We start from the raw sequence: 18207 nt of genomic DNA on the forward strand, positions 1-18207 counted from the left end.
GTAACTTTGGCTTGTTGTCTTGGTTATGGATAATTTGTTAAAAGTTTTACTGTATTTTTTGAAACTTTATTTTATAAAAATATTTCATCCTTACATTTGAATTTGATTTGCAGAGAAAATGACTCAGCTGGTGTGTACTGATTGTTGTGTAAAATATATTGGAAGGTAATTTCTTCCATTGACTATTGTATCTTACAACTCTATCCTGTCTCATTGCCACAAGGCCAAGATTTCACCAACATTTCCTAAGTTGTAGGTATTACCTTAGGACATCGGATTGGTCAGATATAAATCAGAATTAAATTTCTTCCAGTTCGCCAGTTGGACTTCAGAGCAAAGATTTGTTGGTGAAATCCAGGCCAGCCGCTTATATGGGGTGGATCTTTTCATGCTTGTGATAACTGCTTTTGAATGTGGAGGTTCAAAACATTACCTGTATTGATGCCAAGCTTAATTGGACCTTATGATAGTACAAAATAATGGTCTCAGTTGGACCTTCTTACTTTAGGAAAAGAAGTTTTGTCAAAATTGGTGCTTCAGAAAAAAAAAGTTTGGTCAAAATTGGTCATTCTTGTTTTAAGAAACAAAACATTAAATGAAAATTGGACCTTCTTACATTACTAAATAGTTTGGTCAAAACTGAGCAAATGAACAAATTGAATGGAACTGCAATATAGGGAAATGTTTGTTTTGTTGGTTTGTTGTCATTTTTCACTGCATGATAGGTTATATACATAGTGGCAGGATATAATGTTTGGTGGAGGAAATGCCCAGGAAAACCCTTAGGAAGCTATTAGCAAGCTTTCTCAGATACCAGTTTGGCTGAGCCGGAGACTCGAAACCAAGCAGACAGAGGTGAGATGTGTGCTGTAAAGGTGAGTGCCATTGACCACTCAGCCACCTGGGCCCCAGTTTAGAGGAAAAAAGTTAGGTCAGAATTGAACAGACAGCAGTACAAAATTGATAACTGAAAACGGTTTGTTAGACTGCAAGAGGTTTGTTTTTAGGTAGTAAAAATTAGGTGCTCTGTTGTACTAAAATTAATCGAATCCATCATATACAGTCGTGGGGGATATGTCATATGCACTGGTTTGGGATAGTGAAATTCCAATCAAGCATAAGAATTTGCAGGCAGGAGGAAGGCTTTGCTGAGTTCCTGCCAACAGGTTCTGTTCTTATGGGTTGGGTGTTGCTATGCTACTTCATTACATATGATGTCTTGTTTTTTATATATTTCTGATGAGAAAATAGTTCTGTAACAAAAAGTTATATATCATTTATTTGATTAGAGCTTTAGAAATGTAGAATATCTTTAAAAAGATTTACATCATTTAAAAGCATAACAAGTTTTGTTAAAAAAAAAAAATTTGTTGTAAAGATAGATTGCTGTTTGTAGCCTAGCACACTTTTTCCTTTAAAGTTAAAACGGCAGAAAAATGTGTTGTAGATGTCCATGACATCCTGAGCATGATGCTGCAGTGTCATTGGTTGGTGTCATGTGGGTTATACATATACATACGTAATGTTTTAACGTGAGCAAACTGTTTCACACATTATAAAGGAATAAGAAAAATAGGTGGTTCAGTTAAGCCTATAATAAAGATGAATGCGGTTCAGATTATCTGCTATATGCAGTGAAACTGGTCTTGAAAGAACCCTGTTTAGCAGAAAAGAAGCATTATGTTGAAGACAGATGGTCTCTCAGTAGAGGTCAGTGAATTATATTCCATGGAAACTTCTTCAGATTGATTTATAGAGATGTCCAGTAGACACATGTTTAATTAGCATTTGGAAAGGCCATGTTGGGTCCCATATATGTGACGAGTCAGTAGAGTACCGTATATACTCATTTATAAGTCGGGCCCAACTGCAGACAACATAGACTTTGATCTGCCATCGCATAATGCATTGGCAGATCAATGTCGGTGTTGTTTGTTCTGCTGATTCACATAATGCATTGGTAGATCAGTGTCAGTGTTGTTTGTTCTGCAGATTTACATAATGCATTGGCAGATCAGTGTCAGTGTTGTTTGTTCTGCAGATTTACATAATGCATTGGCAGATCAGTGTCAGTGTTGTTTCTTCTGCAAATTCACATAATGCATTGACAGATCAGTGTCATTGTTGTTTGTTCTGCAGATTAACATAATGCACTGACAGATCAGTCAATGTTGTTCTGCAGATTCACATAATGCATTGGCAGATCAGTGTCAGTGTTGTTTGTTCTGCAGATTACTGCTAACAAACTGCATGGACCCAGATCTGCCAGCACATGTGATAGGTCTGGATCAGTGCACTTTGGTTGCAATTGGACAGACAAGTTAGTATATGTAGTAGATGGAGGCTATAGAGGGGCCAGTTTGGTGGTGCATTATAATAGTGTTCTTTCAAGCTGGGTTTTACAGTAAGTACATTTTGTCATCTTGTTGCCAGTTTAATCATTATAAGGGAGAGGTTCATGTCAGTGCTGGTAAACAATAAGAAAAAAGTGCTTTCTTTGCCTAGACAACTTTAATGTTAGTATTTAGTATGAAAATAATTTCCCTTCTTGATGGCTTCATTCATTTATTATTTTGTTTATAGTTAGTGGTAGGATATCAATCTCAGTTAATTCAAGAAGTATTAAAGATCTTCATTTAGAAATAGCAGTCATGAGAATATGATTGGAAAACAGTTCATGGTCCAATTAAAGCTATTTATAATTTTCTTCATTTAGTAATCACTTCCTTTATAGTCTCACAAAACATTTTTCTTGGACTTGTTGGAAATTCTGTTACTGCCTATTTTCAACACATTTCAAAATTCAATTTAAGAGAGACTTGAACATTATTCATTGTTGTCATAACTAATAAAAGCAGTGGGGCAAAAGAGTGAAAAATAAGGACACATTAAGTACATGATGCAGCAGACATTTTAAAAATTGTAAATTGCCCACAGTGTTGATGGCCATTGAAATGAGAATAAGTGTGTTGTTTGGTTTTAAGCGGGACAGGAGCACATGAAAGACTATTGCAGTGACAATTTGGGGTAAGAATCTTTTTTTTAACAACATATCGTAGCAACATACAACCATTGGTTTGTGTTGGATTCAGACCAGCTTCCTACTGTGTGCAAGTCTTGCAGGCAAACCACTTTGTCATTTGTCCTCCTGAGAAGCAGAGGTGAATTTGGTTTCTTGCTATCTTGTAATGACAACACTTGTATCTTTTGGCAGGTTAAAATGCGTACTGCAGTTGATATTGTTCTGATTTCATTTATGAACACTAGCTTCTTCAGATACCTTCAAAATTACAAGTCTATATTCTTCATTAAAAGCAAATGCTATAAAACAGGTTTTTAAAACTATTTTTTAAAATATTCTGGATTGTTTTCGTTTTGTTTTTTTATATGAGAAATTATATTGTTGTTGATACTTAGACTTGAATTGTGGAATGAGTTTTATCATTTTCAGAGAATAATGGTTAAGGTATTGTTTGTTTGTACATAATGATGGAGAAAGTGGCCTATTGTTTCCATATAATAATGGGGAAGAAGCAATTTTATTTCCACAGACTAAGGAGGGATATATCTTTTTCCACAGAAAAATGAGGAAGGGGTTATGTTGTTGCCACATAACAGTAGGCAAGGAGTCCTGTTGTTTCCACAGAATAATGTGGAAGGTGTCCTGTTGTTTCCACAGAATGCAGAAGGGGTCCTGTTGCTTCCACAGAATAATGTGGAAGGGGTCCTATTGTTTCCACACAATAATGTGGAAGGGGTCCTATTGTTTCCACACAATAATGTGGAAGGGGTCCTGTTTCCACAGAATAAACAGAATAGTGGGGAATGGGTTTTATTTTTTCCACAGAATAATGGGAAAGGATCATTGTTTTTACAGAATAATAGGGAATTGGTCACATTGTTTCCACCGAATAATGGGGAAGGAATCACATTATTTGTGCAGAAGGGTCCTTTTTATTTTATTTTATTACATTCTTGAATTTGTAGTTTGTTTCAACTATAAAATCTAGAAAAATTAGCACCCAATTAAAATTGATGAATTTACTGTAGTTTGTTTCAACTATAAAATCTACAAACATTAGCACCCAATTAAAATTGATGAATTTACTGTAGTTTGTTTCAACTATAAAATCTACAAAAATTAGCACCCAATTAAAATTGATGAATTTACTGTAATGTGCAGCAGAAAATAATTGTATCTTACCTTAGAATTTGCAATAAAATTCTAAATACAAAACACTTGGATGTATTAACTTGTATTACAAAGTAATGGATGTATTAAGAGGGTTAACTATAATAGGCCATTTGTTTAAAGATATTTCCAACAAGTTCTGTGGGAGCTATGTTTTTCATTTAACTGCTTGTATTACAGTTTGCATGTCTAACCTGTTATTACGGATGTATATAAATTGTGAGCTGAATGAAAGCAGATGAAAACAAGATATTGAAATTGGTGCATTTATAACACCCCTGAACTTTTATGACTGTCTGAACATGTACCACGCTCTCTCCCATGTACAGCTGTAAATGCTTGCTTAGTAATTATAATAAATGCATGATAAACATTCTGTGTTAAAATATAATTGAGAAATTGATACAAACAATAATATAGTGTTATTAAATTGGTGTAAAAGTTATTAATAGTGTTATTAAATTTGTGTAAAAGTTATTAATTGTGTTATTAAATTTGTGTAAAATTTATTAATAGTGTTATTAAATTGGTGTAAAAGTTATTAATAGTGTTGTTAAATTTGTGTAAACTTTATTAATAGTGTTATTAAATTTGTGTAAAATTTATTAATAGTGTTATTAAATTTGTGTAAAAGTTATTAAGTCCAGCAGATGGACATTATAGTTTTGCAAGTAATTATAATGGGTTTGATTAAAATTTATTCTTGAGTTGAATATTACTTTGAACATATTTAGCTTTACTGCAATTTCAGTAGGAAATGTATGCTTACATGATCGTTGCAATTATAGTCTAATAGGGGGAGAATTTGATAATTGGTGTGGTTGTACATGGAGAGGCATCAGCATCAGATAAGGCAAGTACATAAAAGTCTGCCTGACAAAAACAGACCTCTTTTCTCTTTAAGACTGACTCCATGCTGTGCCATCATACCATGCATGTCTGGTAATGGGAATGTTCTCATTCATGTAGACATATTTTAGTGGGATATGTGTACATGTATTTAATTTCCTAACCCTTAGTTACATTGGGGTATGTGTGATTGTTGCACACATACATAATTTTTTCCTCTTTGTAATTAAAAATAAATTTACTTCTTGTTTGGTTACGGTTCTTCTTTATATATTGAAATATGGCCTGCAGAGCAAACCAGTTTCAATAAGTGTACTTAGTGACTGGATTTTGTCTCCCTTGAAAAGAAACACAACTGGGTCTAAAAATACATAGACCAATCCATTTGTGTCCCTGAAAGCGAAATGTTATTCAGGCCCGTATTAAATTTTGAGGTACCAGCAGTTTGCTTTACAGGCAGTACTTTAATTTTTTTGTGAGTGTGTTCCAGTCCATCCATACTTTTGGCATAGTGTCCATTTTTTTTATAGCAAATATATATTGCATTGCTGAAAAAAGTAAGACTGAATGGTCTTACTAAAATCGATAAACTATAGAACCAATTACTTTTTAGCTCATTTTCAAAGAAGGGTATTTAGATTTTAATTGTTAGACTGTTAGACTTTACGGTAGTTATCTCCCTTTGATATTGCTCCAGTTTAGTAATTAAAAAAAAAAATGTACTACTAAATGAAAATCACTACTGAAAATAAATTTTTAAAAATCCTCAAATAAGTTTCAAATGTTAATAAATTCTCTTATGACATATAAAGGAATTGAAATATAAAAAATATAATAAAGCTTATTTAGAGCAGTATGTTTATAATAGTAAAAAGTGCCATGGTTAGCAATGTCACAGGAGTTATATTCTTGCAACTGACTTTAAATAAATTAGTATCACTTAACGTTTTAAGCCATTAATATTTTCACTACACTGATTGGTACTCATCTCAAATTGTGCTCTATTGGAGTGAGCATTGTTTGATTGTGCTCTATATCTCAAATTGTGTGTTGTTAAATTGAGCATTGTTTGATTTACACTCTGCATCTCAAATTGTGCTCTGTTACAGTGAACATTTGTTTGATTTGCACTCCATCTCAAATTGTGATGTTTACAGTGAGCATTGTTTGAATCAGTCTCTCCATCTCAAATTGTGATCTATTACAGTGAGCATTGTTTGAATCATACTCTCCATCTCAAATTGTGATCTATTACAGTGAGCATTGTTTGAATCATACTCTCCATCTCAAATTGTGATGTTTACAGTGAGCATTGTTTGATTTGCACTCCATCTCAAATTGTGATTTTCACACTAGAGTTTTACTGGTTTCTTTCTGATTAAAAACCCTACAATTTATGTTGAGTTACAGGAGTTGGTTGATTAGCAGTTCTCAAGAATCATCTGCCTGCAAGGAAATGGTATTTTTAACAGTGTTATGTTTATTTTATTATTTTTCTGAATTTTCAAAATTTATCTTTTTTGTGTTCTATGGAAATGTTGCTTTTTGAAAATATCAGCTGTTAGTACAGTAAACCTTTAGTTTACACGTATATTGCTTTCCTGATAAATCTTTGTTAAATTCACACAACTTGAATCCACCCATCAATGAGGAGTTGAATCTTCATCCCAGTCAAATGTAAAAAAAAAAAATGGCAATTTCTGCATGGGAACCCCATGTTGCACATACCAAATATATATATGGAAATAACATGCATATCAGGGTGTATTTTTTGGCTTGGATGTTAATATTAATTATCGTAAATATGAGATGTGGGTATGTAGAATATGTGTAAATCATAAGTTTGTTTACGAATACAAGGTTACTTATATCAATAAATTTTATGAGCAAAAATTCACTGATTTGCTTTCAAAAACAAGTCTCATCTGTTTAAAAATTATTAAATATGGTAAGTTTTAAAAACATTAATTAAAGATGAAATCTGGCATGCATTTATGATTTGTTTTATTGAGAACACAAATATACCACTAAATTACATCATTACTTGTGATAAAGGATAGATCTTTCCAGATTTTTCTCAAAGCCATGCCAATGCACATAATCTACATAAGAAAATCTTTTCTTGTGTATCAAATTTATTTTAATTTCACAAACATGTTACTTTTAAGTAAACAAATTGCTATACATTTCCTATATTTTAATTCAGTTCTTGGGAACCTTTCCCACATATTGTCCGACTCATCCTCCACTACATCAAAATTGTCGAACTGTGTTTAAAAAGGTAGGTAAGGTCAGTGGAAACTTGAACTGCTGGACAGATGATTAGACCGATGTCATAAATTTATAGGCTGGAATTGCTTTGCAGACTGGCCGGCACTCCATTGTTTTAAGAATAGCAAATGTTTTACATCTGCAATGTAGTGTGATGCCATTGCTGGTTTTTTCTATGTATGCCTGCTGTTAGATGTAGCATATAACATTACAGTGCTGTCCATCCATCATCTGTTTACTATTTTATGTCTGCACAATAACATTAGTTCTTTACCATATGCCTTGACCTAGACCAGACTTTGTGGATAACTTGCAATTGAGTATGGAAAAGTTTTGTTATTTTCAGGGACAAAAGGTACAAGATCAAGATCACTATGCCAGAAAGAGTAAAAATTGGTTCTGCTCTGTAACTTCAGTTTTAATCATAGATCTGGTTGTGGTTGTTGTAGGGTTTAACGCCATTTTTCAGCACACGATAGGCTATACATGGCGGCCAGTATTAGTGGTGGAGGAAGAACCCAGGAAAACTCCTGAAAGAACCACCGACTCATGAGAAGCTACTGGCAAGCTTTCTCACATACCCACATCAGCCGAATCTGAGACTTGAACCCACACAGACAGAGATGAGATGGCAGTGATCCGTAATGGAAAGCACTTTAGACTGCTTAGCCACTCGGGGCCCCCATAGATCTGGACTAAACTGTGTGGTTGACTTGCACTTGGAATAAGGTCCAAGCTTACTGATTTTGGATTAAAAGGTCTAAGGTCAAGGTCACTTTTGTAAAATCATAAAATTGTTCTGCATGCAAATTTGGGTTCTTGGCCATGTAGCATCCCCAAAGTTCATGGATGGCACCAATCAAGGTTCTTAGAATTATTATCTCTTATCAGCCATTTTATTAAAGATCTTAAAGGTCAGTTAGTCAGAAATCTTCAGATCTGAAAATTTTCAAGCCTTTTGTTGAAAATCATATGTAGATTAAATATGTTTTCTCATGTAAAATTTACTCAAGCTGAATTCCTGAAATTAGTGAACAGTTAGATTGTCCAAAAGTACTGGCTGCATTTCCACACTAGACGGGTAGATACTTTGCTGCAGTGTGTGATGTCACTGCAGAACAAGCTGCCCAGTTACTAATGTAGAAGTATTCTGACTGCCTGGTCATCTGAAGTAAAAATGATGTGTAGGTTTGTCACAAATTAATAAAAAAGAGACATGTACTTTTCGGTATCCAACAATTATGAAAAATTCTTGGACACTGTTATGTGTTAATCATGAAATTTGGTGGGTATGTTTAAACTGGGGATATGAATCACCTCATTAATTTACTGCTAAGGTCACAGTGACCTTCTTGTCTTTCTGTAATGACTGTGCAGAGTGTTCAATTATTCCATGGTGAAGAACTTGAAATGACGCTTCCATGGAATTTTTATTATTCAAACAAAGGCAAAAGCCATTATAATTTCCTCATTTAAGTGTGCTGGAGGAAATGTTATGATTTGTCTTGTTAAATCACATTTGTTTTTAAGGTTCCTATGTTCATGTTCTGTGCACTGATTTTCATGTAAGAAAAAAATGTGTATTAAAAAATCGCAACATATTTTGCCCATGTTCAGTTTTGAATTTGTGAAGAAAAATTCTCAAAACTTTGCAGTTTTCACAGTAGTTGTTTTGAAGGTTAGCAATTTAACCACATCAGAATTTTCCCAGTGCACATTACATGTATTCAGTTTCTAATTTTTATTTCTTTACACACAACAGCTTGAAACAGTTTTCTTAATATGTTCTGGGAATTTCTTGGGATTTGAAAGCTTTTACTCAGAGTTTTTATTTAGATCTATTTCATGTTTTATTTTGTAAAATGTTTAGTTAAATTTCATATCAGTCTCAGAACTGAATTTAAATCTTCATTGATGCATATCTGATATCTCTCTTAGCTAAGGGTTGTTGACCCGTATCATTTTGATCTATGACCATTGACTAGTGAGGATGATCAGACACTGGATGTTGCAGTTGTTAGGTCTTTCTTCATGATGATTGTCAGCCTGGTCATGGATTCTGCCCTTTTATTTTTGGTTTGTACATGTTTAGCAGAGACAGACATTGGTATCACACTGGAGTCAGTTTTAGTAAATTTAGGTAATGAAGTGTTGTATTTAACTGAAACTTCATTGATATTGCTACTTATGCCAGGACTTTCTACCCTAATAGCTAGATTGTTGCCTCCCATTCAGCAGATAGCAACATAATGTCATGATATATAGAGGTTTTTATACTCCATTTATATATATATATATATATATATATATATATATATATATATATATATATATATATATATATATATATATATATATATATATATATATATAATGGCAACATAATTTACCTTTATCAGTGAATTACACTCAGCTTTTTGTATAGGTTTTATACTAAAGTCATATAAGAATCCTTAAATGTGATTGTTCTGCAACATGGTTAGTTTATGTTTTCAATGTAAATTTTCCTGAAATATCTAAGTTCATGTCATCTTTCATTTTTTATACACTTGCCTCAGGTCTGGAATGTTATGGCATTGTGTGATAATACACCTGTCTGTTATTATTTACTTTTCTGGCCAATGGCTTTGTAAGAAGGTCAAGTCTTGGCAAGCAATAGCTTTTGTCCTTGTCCTGGGAGTAAGTTTTGAACCACTGAAGATATTTAATAAAACATTGCTAAGTATATGCCATGAGTCGATGATATGTTGTTTATCATAGCCTTGCACCCTTTCTCAAAGTCAAGGTCATGGCAAGTGAGGATTTAATTCTGTGACTTGTATCTTTGTTTAAAGTAAACCATTGAAGATATTCAAATGACTTGTTATATGTCATGACTTGACATTGAAGATAGATGAAATGTTAGCTTGTTATATGTCTTGACTTGACATTGTTTTGCTTATTCACTCATACCCCAGGAGTCAGTGTCAAGGTCACAAGAATAATACTGCCTTATCCATGTTGTTACTTTCTAATTCCTACATATATTGTGACAGAACTTTACCCAGTTCCATGAATTGTCATCCATAGGCATGTTCGTAGTTAAGTGGTCAAGGACATTAAGAGGGCAAAGGTCACAAAATGGACGTATCATGTGCTTTTTGCAGTAATATTATGGAGATTATTTCCTTGAATATATGTTGATCATGTAAGCACAATGGGCCTTAATGACCTATTTTTAATAGGTGTATCATGATTTTTTTTAATGAATAAATGTTATGGAAAAAAATCAAGATAATGATTTTCCTGAATGACTCATTGACTTAAATTTGAAAGTTAATGAAAACGATTGTACTGATCCATTTCTCCCTTTTTATTTGCAGGATCATTATGGCAGTTAACAAACATTGAAATTTACATCTGGAAGGGCCATAGATGTAATACCATCTTATCCTGGGACATTTTCTCATCTTAAGAACTTCAGTTTAGACATTTAAGCACATTTCACGTATTGCTGTTCTAGAAACTATCAATCCTCCAAAGAAAACTGGTAGATAATTTTCTGGTGAGTTGTTGATTCCCAGAAATGTTAACTGCCTTAGGAAAGGTATGCAAGATTATATTCCATTATCTAGAATGTTGGATGTTCCAATGCTTTTCGAGTATTCAGTCACAAACATCATGCCTGTAAAGATGACTTGGATGTCAATTTATTTACTTTTTTAAAATATGAAAGTCCAAGAACATTGTCTGCTGTGGATAAGCTGTAGACTGGTTTCATATTCTTTTTATTTAAGAGTGAATTGCTTGTAAAGGCATTGGATCAAAAAGCAGAAAACTGGTTATGACTGGTTCTTAAGCTAAAGAAAAAGATTCAGTGAACCTAGGCAGAAATTGAGGAGGCTCAGTTGTATAAACATGATGTAAGAACTTGTTTGAGCTACAGAAAAAGATTGAGTGAAACTAGGCAGAAACTGAGGAGGCACAGTTGTATCAACATGATGTAAGAACGTTATGTTCTTCATCAGCGTTTACTACTAAATATTGTTTGTTACAGTTAATGCGATAATTATGAATATAATATATTGAACATTTATTTTAAGAAAACTAATTATTAGGGCCCAGTATCAACATGTCTTTGTCCAGTAGTACTCTACTTTTTCATGTCCTTTCGTTCCTTTTATTCCTACTTTAACCACCATAACTGTGCAACCCTTACAACAATTTGATGCTGTTTGCTAGGTGAATTCTGTATTGCACATAGATGTGCATTTGATTGGTTTCATCTTTTTAAGTCCAGTTTAGACAGATTTATTTACCTTTTTCTGTCAGTTTTAAACAGTCCCTATAGGAGGACCTTAGTTGCTTCAACCTGTGAACTCCATTTTGGATAGTTATGGGCCATGGTGATGACCATCATATTTTAACATGGGATATTAGTCATATATGGCGTAGCTTAAGATCATTTCAGCATATATGTATTTGGATTCAGTCAGTCATGTACATTATTTCTTAGACCTAGATGTGCATTGTCTAGATTCAATCTCATTTACTCCAGTTTGCACAGAATTATGGCCCTTGTCTAACAGCTTCATATCTTTGCTTTGGATGCTGCTTGTTATCAGCATAGCTCAAGAGCCATTCAGCATGGCTTGATTTATTTTTACAAGATTCTTGTCTTTTAGACGATATGTTGTCTTATGAGATTTCTTATGTCAGCTAGAATTTTTGACATAGTTATGGCCCTTGGTTTTCAGTTGAACATATTCTGATGCAGTTGATATGAACATTGTTTCATAGACCTTGATGTGTATTTCATAAGTTTCAACTTTTTTGTTGAATAAAATTGTTTCAGTGCAAGGCCATCTGTAACATTGTCACTTTTTCTAGTTTTTTTTTTTTGTTCATAAGCTGTAAGGGATTTCGGTAATGTAATTTATGAATGTTAATTGTATAGAAATCATTACATTTCAGAATTGTCAGGCTAAAATATTTGTTCACATCATTGTAATAATTATAAATAAAAGTGCTTATTATTATATGTTAATCTTCTCTGATTTCATTTTTTGTTCATTAATAACTGTTTTTAGAGAATGTTGAAGAAAAATTGTCTTTTATTAAGTACTGTAAAATTTAAGATCAAGGGTTTACATAATTTCAGGGTTAAGTTTTTGTCATTCTTGCTGATATCACCCTTGACTGCATTAATTCAAGTACAGCCATCAAATTTTATGTTTTTGTACAATTTACTTTTGTATTAATGCAGTTATGGTCACACAAGTTTTGTGTTGTGCTTCCATGGATAGGGATAGGCAAAGGATCACTGACCTGCCAACCCTAACAAGACTTTTTCATCACTGCAGTTTGTATTTTTTCTTCTTTAACTTGGACTGATTTTCAGTAAGGTGTGACAAAATATATACTATTATTGTAGAACGTAATAACCTACAGTTCAGTTTCAAAAACTGCAGTTCCAAACCTCATGGAAGTCATTGTCAACTTGGTAGATTTCTCAACTTGATATAGACTGTGTTTTAAATTTCTGGCAGTGGCAGTCATATCTCAGGCTATGAGCAAAACTCACATCAACATGACATGATGTAAAAACAAAATCCAATCACAGCTGAGAACGTGAATAGTCCTTGGTATACTTCTGTTCTGATTGCTTGAGCTTTTTAAAATGCTGATTGCCCCTTTTACCAGCAAGTGTTTTCCTTTGTTGACGACACATCCAGATAATGCAATAGTATTAAAGAAAAAAACTTGATCATGCAGTTGTTTTGCTTGAAAATAATGGACAGATTAAAGCATCTGCAGTAATCTTGTGGTTTGGTTCAGAGATGAATTCCACTGAATCTAATATGAACGCCTGGAAAACAAAATATCTGGATTTTAACTGACATGATATATTCATATTTTTTACTATTATTCTACAAGTATGTAATATGATGATCATCCATTACTTGTGGTAAAATGGTATGGGCTAGCAGGTCTGGGATCGTAAATGGGTCGATTTAACCATTTGCTGCGTCTGCCAACTCAAGAGATTGACCATCTTGAGAAAATGTGTTCCAAATATTTCACATTAAGATAAAATTAACCTACTTACATTCTGTATATACTTGTTTGCAAAGAACAGATATCCTGATCTGCAGTAGCATAATGCACATGCAGATCAGGGTCTATGCGTTTTTTTATACTGATTACTCCCAACAAACTGTACAGACTTAGATCTTCCAGTGCATTATGCGATGGTGAATCTGGGTCTATGCAGTTTGCTGTTGGACTCGTCTTACAATCGAGTATATAAAGCCAGTATGGTATAATACATCATGTTAATGCATTTTCAACTGAAAATTTGCCAGTATCATTATTATGTTGATTTGAGAAAATGATTACTTGCTTTTAACATAGGATTTTTATGTCAGACCAAGTATTACAGAAAGAATAAAGTTCCATCCGCTAGTTGCTGGATATCATCAGAATTGTGAAGGGTTGCATTGTAATGTCTAGGACATTCATTCATGGATACTGTATGACTGTCAGCTTTCTCATACTTCTGTGAACATAGACAAAAAATATATATACTTGTATCAGAGCATGTAAAACAAAATAAATCTCTGATGAGTGAACATATTAGAACTTAGTTTATAATCCGGTTTAAGAAAATAATGCTGCTTCATAAATGACCAGCGCAGCTCATTTACAGGACTTTTCTCCACTTCTGGTGCTAGTAATATTTATATTTCATGTCTAAAGATTTCAAGTGTATTTTTAACAAAAGTCACATGATTATTCACAGAATTGTATTGGCTCATCATTATCAAATACTTTATATCATAAAAAGTTTCTCTTTATTAGCATCACGTTATGTGATATAAATCGTGTGACAAAGTGATGTAACGATTAGCAGACCTAATCATCATGACTTCCCTTGTAGTGTTATACATAGAATTTCCAACTTGGACACTATTGATGGACTTTTAACTTAGAAATCTCTTTATGATACATATGATACTTGCTTCAAGCAGGTTGACATATTTATTGACTTTTTTTTCTTATATACAAAATGAGCAGTTTGAAAAAGATCTATTTTACCATAGTACATTTAATTTGCTGATTACAAAAATGTTAGGGGCCCCGAGTGGCCGAGTGGTCTAAAGCACTCTCCGTTACGGATCACTGCCACCTCACCTCTGTCTGCGTGGGTTCGAGTCTCAGATTCAGCCAATGTGGTTATGTGAGAAAGCCTGCCAGTAGCTTCTCGTGGGTTGGTGGTTCTTTCCGGAGGTTTTCCCGGGTTCTTCCTCAACCATTAATACTGGCTGCCATGTATAGCCTATCGTGTGCTGAAAAATGGCGTTAAACCCTACAACAACAACAACAACAAAAATGTTTGTTGTAATTTGGTTTGGTGCATGCTTAATGTTACAAGTGATGAATTTGTATTGCATAATAAATACATATTATAAACCCTTTACACAATCTCATGTAAGAGTTGTCTCCCAATTATATTGTTTATTAAAAACAAAACTCTAGATGTAAAGTCACTTCCTGACACCTATGAGATGCAAAGAATAAGATGACATGTTATAGGTGGTTTTCATGTTTAAAGGCATTAAACTTTCAATAAAAATCATTGAGTACATTTTTTTCCTTTTCAGTTTGTATTAATATGTTTGCATATGTTTATTAACATACTTCTATATATTGAGCATCGTTACCCCTACAAGTCATTGTATCCTATCTGATTTATTTATTTATTCTGAACAAGACTTTATTTAAACTGAGGATATAAGGTTATTATATAAGCTTTATATTTTACAGTACTTATTTTTAAGCTTTGCATATTTAATCTAGATGGAGAGTACTTAAATACCCCACATCCACACAGCATATTTTCCAGTTACATCAGAGATGATGATTGCTCTTATCCTCCTGTTTTCTTGAGGCAAGTTTTGCAAAATTGTGTTTTTAAATCCCCTCTTTGTCGTATATAAGTTTATAGAATTTAAAGTTAAAGAATCTGCAGACTCTCAATTTCTTAAAGCAAACACTTTTTTTTTTATAGATCAACCAACTGTAAGGCCATGTCAGCCTATGGCTGGCGCAGTTTGCATCTGTCAACATTCGCTTGTTAACCATACTTGAGACCATGTTTGTCCTCCAGTTGTGATCAGACTTAGAATATAGGTTTTTATCGTAAAGATTTTGGATGAATTTGATAATGGCTTAAAATTCATGCAAATTAAAGAGGCAATCTTGCATCGGATTGGCCAAGCTTTTTACCACCCTTGAAGTCACATTTCTGGTCGGATTGTCATCAGAACTGAAATACAGGCATATATCATCAACGTCTTGTAGGAATTTTTTGATAATGTGTGAGAGTCATGCATATTAAATGAGGTGATCTTGCATCTGAATGGCTAAGCTTGTTACCTCGGAAAGTTTAGAGACTATATTTCTCATCCAGTGTTGATAAAACATGATAAATATGTTTATAATTTAAAGTTTTTAGATGAGTTCAATTAATGAGCAAAGTGTGGAGATAGTTTACAAATGACTATGTTCTTACAATACTTCATAAGCCAACTTAGTAAAATGGTCTACTGTTACATTGTATATATTAGGTCCACTTGGGCCTCTTGTTCTTTTTCATTATTTAATTAGAGACAGAAATCATTGCCACACCAATTATGTCCAGTCTCCCAGAGTTGATATTGCTATGAAACTTCAAGGTGAATAGTAACATTGGGATGTCACAATGTAATGATTACATTTTGAGCTGTATATTTAGTAAGCATTCATTTTACAAAACTTAGTTGGAGTTTTGTGCAGTTAGCTTTGCAAACCTGCCCAGAGTGAAGATTATGTATCTGCATGACTGTAATGAAAATATTGTTCGTTTTAAGAACATTACAATTTCCTGAGAAGAAAAACAAGATTTTTTCAGTGAATGATTGTGTTACGTTTAAACATTCTTCTGAATTTTTTTGTCAGAGCTCTTTAATATTGCTGTAAAGTTAAATATAAATCAATCTACATTTTTCCAAAGTTCATATGGCATAAGGTAAGAAATCAATCTGTGTAAAATGTTAATTCAGCTTTGTCATAAAGATTATTTAATCACAAATACATGCATTTTTAAAAATAAATTTTATGTAACATACCTATAATCTGCATTATTTCTGCATGAATGTATCAAAATTCCAAACTGGTGATCATTTTACTCTAAATGGCCTCTGAACTTTGGAGCTCTTCCATACATAATTTTTTTGAAGAGGCAGACAAATTCCCAGTTCTTTTACTGAAATCATCAAAGAAAATATTTCTGGAGCAGGCAAACAAACATGATAATGCTTTTATTATACCAAGATTCATGTAAAATCTAAATTCTGTGTATCTTTTATGTTTAGGATTTAAGGAAAGATAAAAGTAAACTTTAATGTATTCATTTGTCAGTAAATAACATTTGTGAATAAACCATTGTGAAAATTCCTGGTTCACACATTGTTCGTTATATATAAAAAAACTGTGTAGCAATGGTATGCATGTTATTATCGTATATACTTGCTTATTAATTTAGTCCAACTGCAGACTGCACAAAAATTTACTGTTGCATATGTGCTGGCAGGTTGGGGTCGATGCAGTTTGTTAGGAATAATCAGTAGAACAACCAATGTAGACCATAATCTACAGGGTAATGTAGACCATAATCTACAGGGTAATGTAGACCATAATCTACAGGGTCTTTGTTGTTTGCAGTTGGATTAGACTTGTGAGTATATATGGTATTTTGTCCATTAACCAAGTTTTCACAGCTTTTGACTTCATGGTTTGAAACAGTTTTTGTTAAAAATGTGCCTATTCCTGTCAGGATTTTTACTTGACTGGTGTACTAGATTTTTTAACCAATGAACTGCTTTGTGATGGATAGCTTAAAGGTTAATCATACATACAAATAAAACAATTATTAATTAATATTACCCTTGTGTTCATAAACTAGAATTTATACTTTGAAGCAATCCATATTTATTTTGGCATTCTTCTTTCAGCCAGTTGCTTGTTTTTTGTACAGAGGTGCATCATATTTTTAAAAATATTTTTCTCCATGTGAGAAAATTTAATTATTTGTTGCTGGCTGCAAAACCCATCTCACCATTCAGCATCACTCCATCTTTCATCATTTCCATTTATTTCTGGACTTTTCAACCCTTCCTGTCATTGACATTATTCCAAACTGGCCATGTTTATATAGTATTCTTCTACTGCCTGTGCTGAACAGCATCTAGTGTTCAGTTGATTCTTGGTTTTTTTTGGCCCCCTTGCCTGTAGCGGAGCATCTTGGTTTGGTCTGGACTGTAAGTTATGGTAAGTTTGTTGGCATTATTGCATGACATTGATTTGATGTAGTGATACCAAATGCGACATGGCATGTCTGCATACATATGTAAACAGAGCAAAATGAAAAGAGCTTTCAATACTCTGGTACAGTTCTGTGGAACAAGCTTCCACTACATGTAAAATCTGCTGAAAATATTAGAGTATTTAAGAAAAGATATCATGAGCATGTATGTGTTTCTAATAGATAATAGAATTTAGTATTTTAATACTGAACATGTTAAAATAAACAGTAATTATTGCTATCTTCATATAATGTACATTGTTAAACTCTCCTTAAGAGAGCCTCAAGGGAGAACAGTCCTTGACTAACGAGTCACCCTCTATAAATGAAGCATTATTATTATTATTATTATTATTATTATTATTAAATGACCTGATTAGATTTTCATGTTGCGATTAAACAGATTTTTCCATTGACTGAACATTGTTTTACTCTTTGGGTGAAAAAAATTTCAAAACATTTTTGCACACAAAAAAACTTTGACCTAAGCAAATGGAATTACGTAGGTTTA

At 33.1% G+C, this 18207-nt stretch overlaps 1 protein-coding gene across 6 annotated transcripts in view; it reads left to right on the forward strand.

Moving 5' to 3' along the window:
- Positions 1-18112, forward strand: part of LOC149786410 (ADP-ribosylation factor GTPase-activating protein 2-like) — a 59473-nt gene extending 41361 nt beyond the window's left edge. For 4 of the 6 annotated variants that reach the window (XM_089976836.1, XM_089976839.1, XM_089976838.1 and 1 more), the window contains one exon: positions 10675-18112. In XM_089976836.1, coding sequence (XP_089832962.1) covers positions 10675-10692 — 18 coding nt within the window. In that variant the 3' untranslated portion in view covers positions 10693-18112. Of the gene's footprint in view, positions 1-113; positions 166-10674 lie in introns of all 6 variants that reach the window. The other 2 variants (XR_016424918.1, XM_089976837.1) reach the window with 2 other exon arrangements.
- The last annotated feature ends 95 nt before the right edge of the window (positions 18113-18207 follow it).

The sequence above is a fragment of the Sinohyriopsis cumingii genome, chromosome 12 (assembly GCF_028554795.1).
Source record: "Sinohyriopsis cumingii isolate HCF-2022 chromosome 12, ASM2855479v2, whole genome shotgun sequence".
Lineage (NCBI taxonomy): Eukaryota > Metazoa > Mollusca > Bivalvia > Unionida > Unionidae > Sinohyriopsis > Sinohyriopsis cumingii.